The sequence below is a fragment of the Emydura macquarii genome, unplaced genomic scaffold (genome assembly GCF_026122565.2).
Source record: "Emydura macquarii macquarii isolate MOO-44397 ecotype Brisbane River unplaced genomic scaffold, CSIRO-AGI_Emac_v2 contig_1230, whole genome shotgun sequence".
Classification (NCBI taxonomy): domain Eukaryota; kingdom Metazoa; phylum Chordata; order Testudines; family Chelidae; genus Emydura; species Emydura macquarii.
In genome coordinates, this window is record NW_027131367.1 from 14,015,784 (window position 1) to 14,027,254 (window position 11,471).

The 11,471-nt window shown below is 46.8% G+C and overlaps 1 protein-coding gene across 1 annotated transcript; it reads left to right on the top strand.

The window, feature by feature from the left end:
- Positions 1-3,839: 3,839 nt before the first annotated feature.
- GALR2 (galanin receptor 2) lies at positions 3,840-10,980 on the top strand. The gene is made up of 2 exons (XM_067547846.1): positions 3,840-4,362; positions 10,200-10,980. The coding sequence occupies exons 1-2, from the start codon at positions 4,007-4,009 to the stop codon at positions 10,978-10,980; spliced, it is 1,137 nt and encodes a 378-aa protein (XP_067403947.1). The 5' UTR covers positions 3,840-4,006.
- The last annotated feature ends 491 nt before the right edge of the window (positions 10,981-11,471 follow it).

Below are 11,471 nucleotides of genomic sequence, written 5' to 3' on the forward strand. Positions count from 1 at the left end.
CACATACGCCCTTGTATTATTTAACTCTGCAAAGGTTGTAAAGTTATATATTGGACTAGGTGACCTACTGAGGTCCCTTCCAAGCCTACACTTCTATGATTGTTCAAAGTTCTGCTTATTGTATAAGTTGCAGTATTGCTGAATCCACGTGTTCAAAAATCATGTGACAGACCCTCAGAAGTCATGAACTTGGCTTAAAAATGTTCAGATTAAAAAAAAATAACAACATGGGAGTTGTTTTTATTTGCCTGTTGGTTTTCTGGCCTTTTGGTTTTCTGGCCTTTTGGATACATGGGGGTGGGAGGGGTTGTCACATTTTCAAGCTTTTCTCTAACTATGAGGGCTAGAAACTTAAAATGAAAGTTGAGAGAGGACAGTCCAATGATTGGAGCACTAATCTAGGACATGGGATTCAGGTTCAAGCCCCTACTTTGCCATAGCTTTCTGGGTAACCTTGGGCAAGTCACCTAGTCTCTCTGTGCCTCAGGTCCTCACCTCTAAAATGGGGATAATTGCACTGCTCTATCTCACAGGTGTGTTATGAGGCTAACCACATTAAAGACTGTGAGGTGCTCAGATATTAGGGACAGATAAATACTTTAGAGAAAGATTCTTCTGGAATTCCAGAAGGTGGGGCTTTAAAAAAAATACATATCATGAGACTTGTAATGAAATCAGGAGAGTTGGTGACAATTAAGTTGGTAAAACTCTTTAACTCTGTGTAACTATTTAAAAAAATGTGCAATGAATGAAGGATGCTGATGTGATAAACCAATGTAATCAGCAATTTACATTGCTATTCTTTCACACCTCTAGCTCGTTTACATCTGATTTTCTTTGCGCTCTTGCACCCTCTTGTGGACATGAGTCCTAAGTGAAAAAAAATCTTAATTTGCGTCTTTTCTTGCTATTTTAAGTGTTTGACTTCAATCTTCTTTTTAATATTCAGTCTGTTTCCATCTGCTCTTAAGTTTGAGATGAGACTCACGGTATTGAATGAGATTTCTTTACCAAACATGTTTTTAAAGTGATGTTCATTTCAAGCAGCGAGGTGGGATTTCACTCAGATAAAAAGCCTTTTACAAATGATGGCTGTTTTCATTCATATATGTCTCATTAAGGCAGCCAAAGTCTATTACATTGCAAATGAGATACTCACAGCATCAGCATCCTCTCTAGTCTTCTGTCAAGGGAGTTCACTCTAATGATAAAGAATTAGTGGAATTTAGCTCAAGCACATTTCTGCCATGCCATCTCTCTCTTGATACTTAAAGTGCTTACATTTGCCAGGGGCTTTGAATCTGCTCTGGATTCTGTAAGTCCTAAGGATAAAACTGTCACCAGTTGGCTCATTGCACAGATTCCATCTGGAATCCTGCACCGTCTTCAGCCTCTGGGGGGAAAGGGGATGCGATGTGACTCGACAATATTGCTTTGTGGGGGGAGATACTGAGTCGTGCATGGGATACAGGGACCAGAAGGTGCAAGGAAATGGGGAACTGAGTCTACAAACCCAGCTTGGAAGTGCCCCAAAGTTGTTGTGCCAGCTGAGGGTTGCTAGCAAAACGACCTTGGTGGTTTAGATTCATTTCCCCATGGGTAAGAATTTGCATCACCAATGGCACTATTTTTACAGCGCCACTGAGGGGGTCTAGGACTGAATAGGCTAAGGAGAATGAACGATCTTCTTCTCGGTCAGAGAAGTGATTCCTCCAAGGGCCAGGCTCTATATAAAGAAAGACGTCGGTCTGCAGCACCATCCATCCAGCACTCAATTCCTACAAACATTTGTAAAGAAGCGTGGAAAAAAGATCTCACTGTGTGCACAGGTAACTGCAGATGGTAAGGAGAAGAGACCATGCAAGTCAATTTACAATTGCAATAGCCTGAGAAGGAACAGCAAAATCAATAAAACAAACTAGCAGTGTCTAGGAACAGGTTTTACAATGGAAAAGACGGTTGTTCTTATTTATATGAGGGTAGTGCATGGTGGTAGTAGTAGTAGATCAGGGCTCCATTGTGCCAGTCACTGTACATACACATAGTCAGAAACAGTCCCTGCCCCAAAGAGCTTACAGTCTAAATAGAGGAGACAGACAAAGGAAGTATTGTTCCCATTTTACAGATGGGGAGCAGGGGCATGGAGAGATTGAGTGACTTGCCCAAGGTCGCACAGAAAGCCTGTGGTCGAGCTGGGATCTGAACACAGAGCTCTTGAGTCCCAGTCCTGTGTCTTAACCAGCTTGCTTTTCTCTTGTTTTCAATAATGTGTCAGTTTCGCATTGTCTAGTGGCTGCTGTCCATTTCTGAATGGGCGGGAGGGGGGCACACAGGCATTTCCAGGCTGCAAGATTGTTTCTGCCATTGGTAGCGTTTCTCCCAGAGTGTTTTTTTTTTTCTTCCCTGCTTTTTAGTGCAAAACTGACACACAAGAGAAAAAAAAGCTGGTTTAAGGCACAGGACTGGGACTCAAGTCACTTCACTGCTCTGTGCCTCAGTTTACCCATGTGCACAATACCACAGGGTGGCTGTGAGGCTTACTTCGTTAATGCTCATAAAGCCTTTTGATATCCACAGGTAAAAAAAAGTATCAATGGTTATATTATGAATTCATTATACTATGTAGGATGCTAGGAAAGTATCAATGATAATATTCATTTTTATTACTACTGGTCACTACTCCCCAGCAGAACATCAACTAAATGAAACATACTCAAAGAATTGATTGCGTCTCTGATTGTAGGACAATATTTCGGAAAGGCACTGAGGGGAAAATGCAGCCGTGCAGCTGGCTGGGAGGGGAGGCATTAACGATTTGTCCCCCACTGCGGATGGGTTCGTTGGATTTTCTCTTTATTGCTCAAATGCTGACAAAGCCAACAACTCTTCTGTAGCCTGAAGGCCAAAAGAGAGAGAGAGTTTTGATGCAGGATTCCGGGTGTGTGCAGTGACCAGCCCTTATCCCGAATGAGACCTGGAGATGCTGCCATCATCAAACACTGAATAATAAGAGAAAAACTGGTCCAGAAACTAGTCACCTCAGATGTATCCGATACCCCAACCGTCCCACCCAGCTCCGGCCGTCTTTCCTTCCCTCGTGCAAAGCTCCCCCTGACGTCCAGGTGCAGGACGGAGACTCTGACGAAGACTTGTCCCTGCGGGCTCAGGCAGAAAAGGGGACGGATCCAGGGACCAGGCGCCAGCCTCTAGCCGGAGTCGGAGCAGAGCCTGCGCCCCAGAGCCGGGCGCTCTGCCTTTCCTCCGCAGAGACTTGAGCCCCGCCAGCCGGCCTGGGACCGCTCAGTGCCCGCGGCTGGCGTCTGCCGGAGGCGCCTTGTTTCCCTTTTCCAACCGGCTGCAGCACTAAAGCAGCCCTTTGCCGCTCCCTCCCCGGGGCGCACGGGCCATCCCCCTCAGTCCCCCCCCCCCGGAACCGACCCGCCCGGGTTTGGGGGGGCAGCCTTGGGTTTCGATGGACACCAGGAGTTGTCTGTCAGGCATTTGTCGCCAGGGAAACCGGAGCCGGGCTCCGATCTGTGTCTTTGGCCACCCGCCTGCCTAGCCCCCGGCGCGCCCGGCAGCAAACACACACAAACCGCCCAGAAGTTTTTTCTCCCCCCCGCCCCGTTTCTGTCCCTTTAAAGAAACTGCCCAGCCGCGCTGCCGAGCGAGACAAGCAGCGGGGGAGTGTGTGCGTGTGTGTGAGTGAGTGTGTGCGTGTGAGTGTGTGTGTGTGTGTGCGCGCGGGGGGGGAACCGAAGGGGGTAGGAAACACCCCCCCGGACCCAGTCCCGCGCCGGGGGAGAACACGCCTTCCAGCCGCAGAGCCAGGGCGCCGAAGCGGAGCGAGCAGCTCCGGCTGCGCCTGGCCCCGCGAACTGAGCCAGAGCCCGGGCCGGGCGTGGGGGGTCCAGCCCGCAGAGATGCCCACGCGGGCCCCCAGCCCCGCTCGGAGCCTCCCGCGCTGAGCAGCTGCGGCTGGAGAGGAGCCGGCTCGGCCGCGGCGATGAACAGCTCGCTGGCCCCGCTCAACGCCTCCGGCGGCGAGGCCGGCGGGCAGCCCGAGTCCGTCCTCATCCCGCTGGCCTACGCGCTCATCTTCCTGCTGGGCACGGTGGGCAACTCGCTGGTGCTGGCCGTGCTGCTGCGGAACGGGCAGGTGAACAACACCACCAACCTCTTCATCCTCAACCTGGGGGTGGCGGACCTGTGCTTCATCGTCTGCTGCGTGCCCTTCCAAGCCACCATCTACACCCTGGAGGGCTGGGTCTTCGGGCCCTTCCTCTGCAAAGCCGTGCACTTCCTCATCTACCTGACCATGTACGCCAGCAGCTTCACCCTCGCCACCGTCTCCCTGGACAGGTAGGGAAAGCGGAGTCGCCCCAGCTTCCAGCCACGGGCAAATCACCCTCCGCAACTTGCCTGGGGTACTTGGCCAGCCAGGAGCCAGCAAAGTCAGCAGGCAGAGCCGGAGGGGGTTGGCAGAGGGATGCAATGGGAGGCAGGAGGCGCTCGGGGCTCCTTGGCAAAGTGGTGGGTGGCTGAGCCTGGAAGTTGCGGAGCCCAGGCGATGTGCAAGCTCCGGGTCTGTGCATGGGAGGTGGAAAGAGGCGTCTCACAGGGAACGGGACTGTGCTCTGCAATGAGAGAAGGGGGGGGGGGATAGGTACCCTTAGGGGGCTGAGCTGGGGAGGCTAAATTCTCTTGGACTATTTTCTGGCACCAGTCCAGTTTGGAGTCGACGAATTCATTGGGGCGATGGGTCAAACGACCCCAAACCTTTCCCATCACTGAAGGAGATGGGCAGATGAAACCGGCAGCACTTTGCTTTGGGGTGCTCCGCCTTGGCTGGTGGAGTTCAGAGTCACCGCCCAAATCGGGATCCACCTGCAGCACCTGAGTCATTTCCCGCACACCCCAGAGGAAATCTGGAGTGGGTCCATTGACAGGAGTGGAGCCACATCAGTGTGAGTGAGGGGAAAGAAACCCCTGGTTTCTCTTGACCGTCTCAGCTCCCTAGAAGTGAAAGAGAAGTAGGGACATCAATGGAAAGTGGTGTGGTTTAAGCAGATTTCAGTTAGACCCAGTCTACACTTAAAAATTAGATTGGCCTAGCTAGTTTGCTCAGGGCTGTGAAAAATGTTATGCCCTAGGTTGACCTCACCTGCTGTGTGGACGCAGATAGATCAACGGAAGAAATCTTCCATCCACCTAGCTACTGCCTCTATGAGAGATGTGTTAACTACATTGAAGGAAACATACCTGATGTTGATGTGGGAAGCTTCTACATTACAGCAGCACAGCTGTAGCACAGCTGTAGTGTAGACATGGCCTAAGATCCCTTTTCAGGAGCTGAGAGAGAGAATAGTTACTGGACTCAACAGCACCAGTGTAAACTCAGCTTTACATCAGCCCATCGTGTCCATGGAGATGTCTCCGTTACAGATGCTACAGTGACACAGCTATGCCAGGATAGCGTAGACACATGCTACAGCGACAGCAGGAGTTTTTCCATGGGTGTAGTTAATCCATCCCTGGAGAGGCAGTAGCTAGAATTCTTCTATCAACCTAGTGCAGTCTACACCAGAGCTTAGGTCAATTTAATAATGTCTCTCAGAGGTGGGAATTTTTCACACCCCTTATAGACATAGCAAGGGCGATGTACATTTTAGGTGTCGACCAGACCTCGGTGGTGGGTTTGCACCAATGTGACTTATACAGGCTTTGTCTCCACTGCCAAAGAGTTGGGTTTTTAACTCATGATAACGAAGGTGCATTAACCAGCCTGCTGTAACACGCTAGCAAAGACAAGGCATCTGCAGTTTTTCCTGCGAGGTAAAGTAGGTGATGTCAGCCATGGGTGGGGGATCTAGTGCTGGCAACCCTAGTAACCTCACAGCAAAAGCTACAGGTCCCTTATTTCCACTAAGATTTTACAGCAGGATAGTGAAAATGCTGCAAATACCGCCCCCCCTCCTCACCTTTTTTGCATAGACATAGCCTTTAACTTGACCTGCTCACCCACACGAGAACTACGACTGCCTCGTCTTCTGTAGGATTTTAACTCAGCTTAAGAACGCACCTTTTGTTTTTGCAGTGAAGACATACCTGTAATATCAAGCCACACCAGGGTAATTTCCTCGAATGTAGGTAGACCACGGAGAGGTGTCGGGATGGACGCGTGCAGGACAAACCACATTAAAACCAAAGGGCGATACTGGCATGAAACGGGTACGTCTCCATTACAGAAGCTACAGTGGAGAGGTACCCATAACTAACGAAAGCAAAGCAGTGAAAATAGCAGGCTTGCTCATGTACAGTGAGTGGTGGCTTGATAAATGAGGGAGAGTGTTCATTAAACGGAAAAGTTTAAACAGAGGTTTCAGACGTCTAAACTTTCCAAGTCTCCTGGTGGCATTTATTCACGCTACCAGGGCTGCTTTTTCAGAGCAGATCTCAAGAGAATGCTGGTGGGAAAGCTAATAGCAGAGAAACTCCTGAGGGTCAGATTGTGAATCCCTTATGTTTACTGATGAGCATTTACTTACATGACAACAAGGTTACTTGTGCATGTAACTGTTCCCCAGGGTAAGTAATGGGTTCACAATCTCACCCTAAATGATCAGAAAGTTTTCAGTGTCTAGAATTGCTAAAGGACAACAAAGTTGCCGGGAAATATGTGGAACCATTTGGAAACTGGGAAAAGAATTTTAAAAGAAACTGACAGGTAGATTCTGATCTCATGCACACCAACATATATCTGGAGAAGAGCTTTTCGGTCACTTCAACCAGTCTAGATTTATACTGAAATAACTGAGATCAGAGTCTGTCTCAGTTTGTTTTAACTCAAAGCTTTGGGAGATAAGTTGGTCAGGTTATCAAAATCAGAGAGAAACACAAGCCACGGCTGTCCATGATCTTGGCACAGAGTCTCAGAAATAGATGTCAGAACTTAAGCAGCAGCTCCTAGCTCAGGAGAGGGCTTATAGAAATCACATCTACTTTGTAAACAGCATTTGATAAATGGCAAAAACAGGTAAATCTTTAAAAAAAAGAGTTGTTATAGTTAAACATTTCCACTCACCAACTAACTCCTTTTATCTGCATTACTTGAAAAAACATTCAAGAATAATTATTCATTATTATTAAAACATCAAGTGATGATTCCGGGGGCACCTGACAAAAGAACAAATGCAGGTTTTCAGTTAAAACTGTCATGTCCAAATCGGGAGGTTTGGAATTGGAATTGCCTCTAATGAAGGCAGCCTGCAGCTTTTGACATTTGTCATTGTGATTTCTGCTGCTGATCTCTACCACTAGCTCAGCATTCAAGAGGCTGAGAAGTAATTAATTTGTGCTGAGAAAGGGAACAGTGACTCCTGAAGCTTTTCTATTAGAATATTTTCTATTTAAAGTTGAAAGTATTCAGTGTTCAGGGTACTTTAAACCTGTAAGATCTTTGGATCTTAAGAGCCAGCTAGAAAGATGCCAAAAGCCCTTTTTGCAAACCCTTGGCAGGCAACTTTTTAGAACAGAAACTAGACAGAAAATTGGCTTTTCTTTACCTTTTACAAAGTTGTATTTTATTTTTTTAATCAGTCTTATTTGTTTTTCAAGAAATAACTGTTTTTTAGGGTATGCAGGAGCCATAGAAGGGCATGTATAATTCGGCTCGGCAGAATTCGATCTTTATTTTTGTATAATTTTGACAGATAAGATAATTGATTACTTTTAAGCATTTTTTCTATTTTTAGCAATTTAAATTTTCACAGTTGTGGGAAATCAGACAGACTTTGAGAGTAAAAAAATTAAAGCTTTATAACCATTAAAACCCAAATTGTCAACATCACATGTCAAAATATACAAAGTAAATATCCTTAAGTCAAACTCTAATAAGCAGCATTTTCTTACTTTGCCTATGTGTATATTTTGATTGTCATTGGAAATATCTTTTCATCAGTTTGCGTACATACAGCGAAATCAATGTTTGCTGACATGGCCTGATAACAACTAATCCTTCCAAGCCTATGTATAATTAAAGCAGGTACAAGGCCTGATTCTCCACTCCCACCAGGAGTAACTCTATTAACGATGGTGGAGTTACACCAGTGAAAGCTACTGTATACTATGTGAGAAGAGAATTGAGGCCACAGGCATTGGATGTATAATCAGGAGATTACTAAACTATAATTTAAATCTTCCCTCTGTGTGATCATCATCTTTCTGTTGTTTCTGATTATAGTTTTCAGAGGGGAAAAGCAGCGTGAGCTGTGAACAAGATTGAAGGACACTAACATCGTGTGTCTTGTTTACTCTCTCTCACTAATTTCATCTTTCAATGACATTTCCAATGTGCCTATCTTCACAGTATTTTGGTGCCAGTTTCCTTAAACAATAATCAAGTCAGGCCAGAACTAAGGATTCAAAAAATGAGGTTTGCATAAAATCCCCTCAGAGTAGTAAAAAATGGACCAATGCTTCAAAAATACAGCCTTTCTTTCCATTTTTCTGAGACACCTCTCCCTTGTCAAATCCTGCCACTCAATATATTTCAGTTCCAGTCTTGCATTTGACGCAAGTGAGTTAGATTCAACACTCACTGGTATGTTAGTAACGTAGTAAACAAGGGACTCAGTCAACAACCCATTTGCCCAGAACCTTGCAGGAGGCACTCAGCTCTTTGTAGGATCAGACCCAAAATGTAAGGGGTGAAATGGTATGAAATGGCAAAGATTTCCTAGCAAAATCTTGCAAGCCAAAAAAAAAAATCAATGAATTTTTTGCCGTCCGTAGTGGTCTCTTTTCACCACAAGAGCATCAGTATTATGTTGCAGTGACTCAGACTGGGGAATTAACTTTTTGGATGACACACACAGGTCTGATATCCACTGAAGTTGTAGGCTGACCTAGCTATGTCACCCAGCGATGTGAAAACCCCTGAGAGACGTAGTTAAGCCGACCTAAGCCCTGATATAGACACTGCTAGGTCAATGGAAGAATTCTTCTGTGGGACCCAGCTGCCACCTCTCAAGCAGGTGGCTTTACTACAGTGATGGAAAAACTCCTTCTGTTGCCGTAGCAAGTGTCTGCATCACAGCGGGGTGGCTACCCCTGTGCCGCTGTAGTGCTAATAGTATAGACACGCACGTCGAGCACTTAGCATTTAAATGGTCTTCATGGCAACAGCTGGATGGGATGAATTGCACCATCACAAAAACAAGAATAGTTTACACTTTTCTGCGTGTGCTGGGTTCAGTCAGTTGGTTTCAGTGGACATCAGTTGAGACGGGAGGCTTGAAAGTCAGAGCTCTGAACATTTAAATTTAATGACCCTTCCCTCCAAAAAGAAAGGTCCTTTTAAGTTTGATTTTACTATATCATTGTCGTGTACAGAGACGTGGATGCTGGCATTTCAGAGATTGAAATCCTTTCATCCCTATGGCTTTTGTTCCAGTTGAATACAAAATGTGAGGATGCCTATTTTCTAGTTCTGTACTGCGTGTAATCAAGATCTTATGAGAATAAGCTTTCATCCAAGGTGACCGAACTGCTGAGTGAGTGAGTTTGCAAGATTCTGACATTTTGGAAAAGGCAGCTTCCAAAATATAGGTTCCATTTAATCCAAACCAGATTCCTAGCTCCAACTCAGCCTTAAACTCAGATCTCACCATAAAAGTGATTTGGATCTGAGCTAAGCCTCCAAGGCCCATATAGTGCTGTTATATAAAATGTAAAAGACATAGTGAAAATCAGTGACAAAGAAAAGTTTGAGTTACCATCCCCTTTCTCCCAGCCTGGTCAGGCAGATAGGTCTCCATGTAGACCTAGCAGGCAGGGTGTGAAGCTACAGCACACTAGCTTGTTTGTCTGGACCCAGCTGCCACACACTAAAAGTTTGAAACAGCAATACGTCAAAGCACAATGTGGAACTTTTAGTGCGTGGTCGCAGGGTCCATGTGGCCAGTTAATGCATGGCAGGCTAGTGCGCTGCAGATTCACACCCTACCTTGTCATGCACTGAGGTTCTGTGTAAACAAGCCCTTGGAAATGTGACACTCAGCTGAATGAGAAATTACATTAGAAGTGCAAAGGTTTTCATTTTAATCCTTTCTCTGTGTGTTCTCCCCACGTAGCCGGCCTTACAAAGTTTACTCTGTTTTAAATAGAACTGTAGTTTTGTTTTGTTCTCTCCTTTGCAGGTATTTGGCCATTAGATACCCTTTGCATTCGAGAGAACTCAGGACCCCCAGGAACGCTCTCACAGCCATTTGCCTCATCTGGGGTCTCTCCTTTATTTTCTCTGGCCCATACCTCAGTTACTACCAGGAATTCCAGATGGCCAACCTGACCGTCTGCCATCCCATCTGGAAGATCCCCGAACGCAAGATCATGGACATCTGCACCTTCATCTTCAGCTATGTCATCCCAGTGCTGATCCTTAGCCTCACCTATATGAGAACTATTCGTTACCTCTGGACATCAGTGGACCCCATTGAAGACATGTCTGAATCCAAGAAGGCCAAGCGCAAGGTTACCAGGATGATCATCATTGTAGCAGTCCTCTTCTGTCTCTGCTGGCTGCCCCATCACCTGATCATCCTGTGTGTGTGGTTCGGCTATTTTCCTCTCAACCACGCCACCTACGTGCTCAGGATCCTCTCACACCTGATCTCTTATGCCAACTCCTGCGTCAACCCCATCGTCTATGCCCTGGTCTCCAAGCATTTCCGCAAAGGCTTCAAGAAGATCTTCAACTGCCTCTTGCACAAGAAGGTGGCCAATAAGGTCCACGTGGCCCAGGTAACCAACACTGCCAGCACCCTGGAGGCAGATCTGACCGAAGTGACGCACATCAGCGAGCCCCCGCACGCTAGATCCTTCACCAGCTGTCAGGTCCCAGGCCAGCAGTGGGGGGAGACTGAGCCGCTTGGGCACCAGCAGAAAGTAGCCAACTCCTTCATCACCTTCAATGTCACCTAGTGGAACTTCCTTCCTACAGGCTTTGAAAAAAAAAACCAAAACTCTTCTGACTCCAAGGCAATTTCACAGGGACCTGGATAGGACTGAACTTTGGCTTTAATGTGCTGCTTGCAGGAATCTCAGCTTTCAAAATGCTGCCGCTTTCTAGCTTGAGTTTGTAGATAAAAGGCGCAGGAAGGAGGCTCAGTTCCAGGGCTGTGCTTCTCACTACCTGCTTCCAGGATAGGAGCCGGGTGGAGTCATGGTGCACAGAATCCAGCTTCAGTATCTGTTTATACAGCGGGCTTGGTAGCCGGAGCAGTGGCTGCAGCTCGGTCAGGTTCTCCTTTTGGGAATCCCCTCTTGCATGTATGACAGGAGTCCGTTGCCATGGAAATGACTGTGATATCACAAACGCAGCATTATGAGCTCGCTTCTTCTCCGCCATGCACTTGGTGTTATCACTTGCACCAGTGCAAAGTGCATGGAAATAGCAGCCAGCCTGATTGGTG

What these genes read in the sequence shown, in the direction of transcription:
- GALR2 (XM_067547846.1), top strand. Translation starts at nt 4,007, where the DNA reads ATGAACAGCTCGCTGGCCCCGCTCAACGCCTCCGGCGGCGAGGCCGGC. An exon ending in GCCACCGTCTCCCTGGACAG is followed by an intron (nt 4,363 to 10,199) that starts GTAGGGAAAGCG and finishes TCTCCTTTGCAG; the next exon opens with GTATTTGGCCATTAGATACC.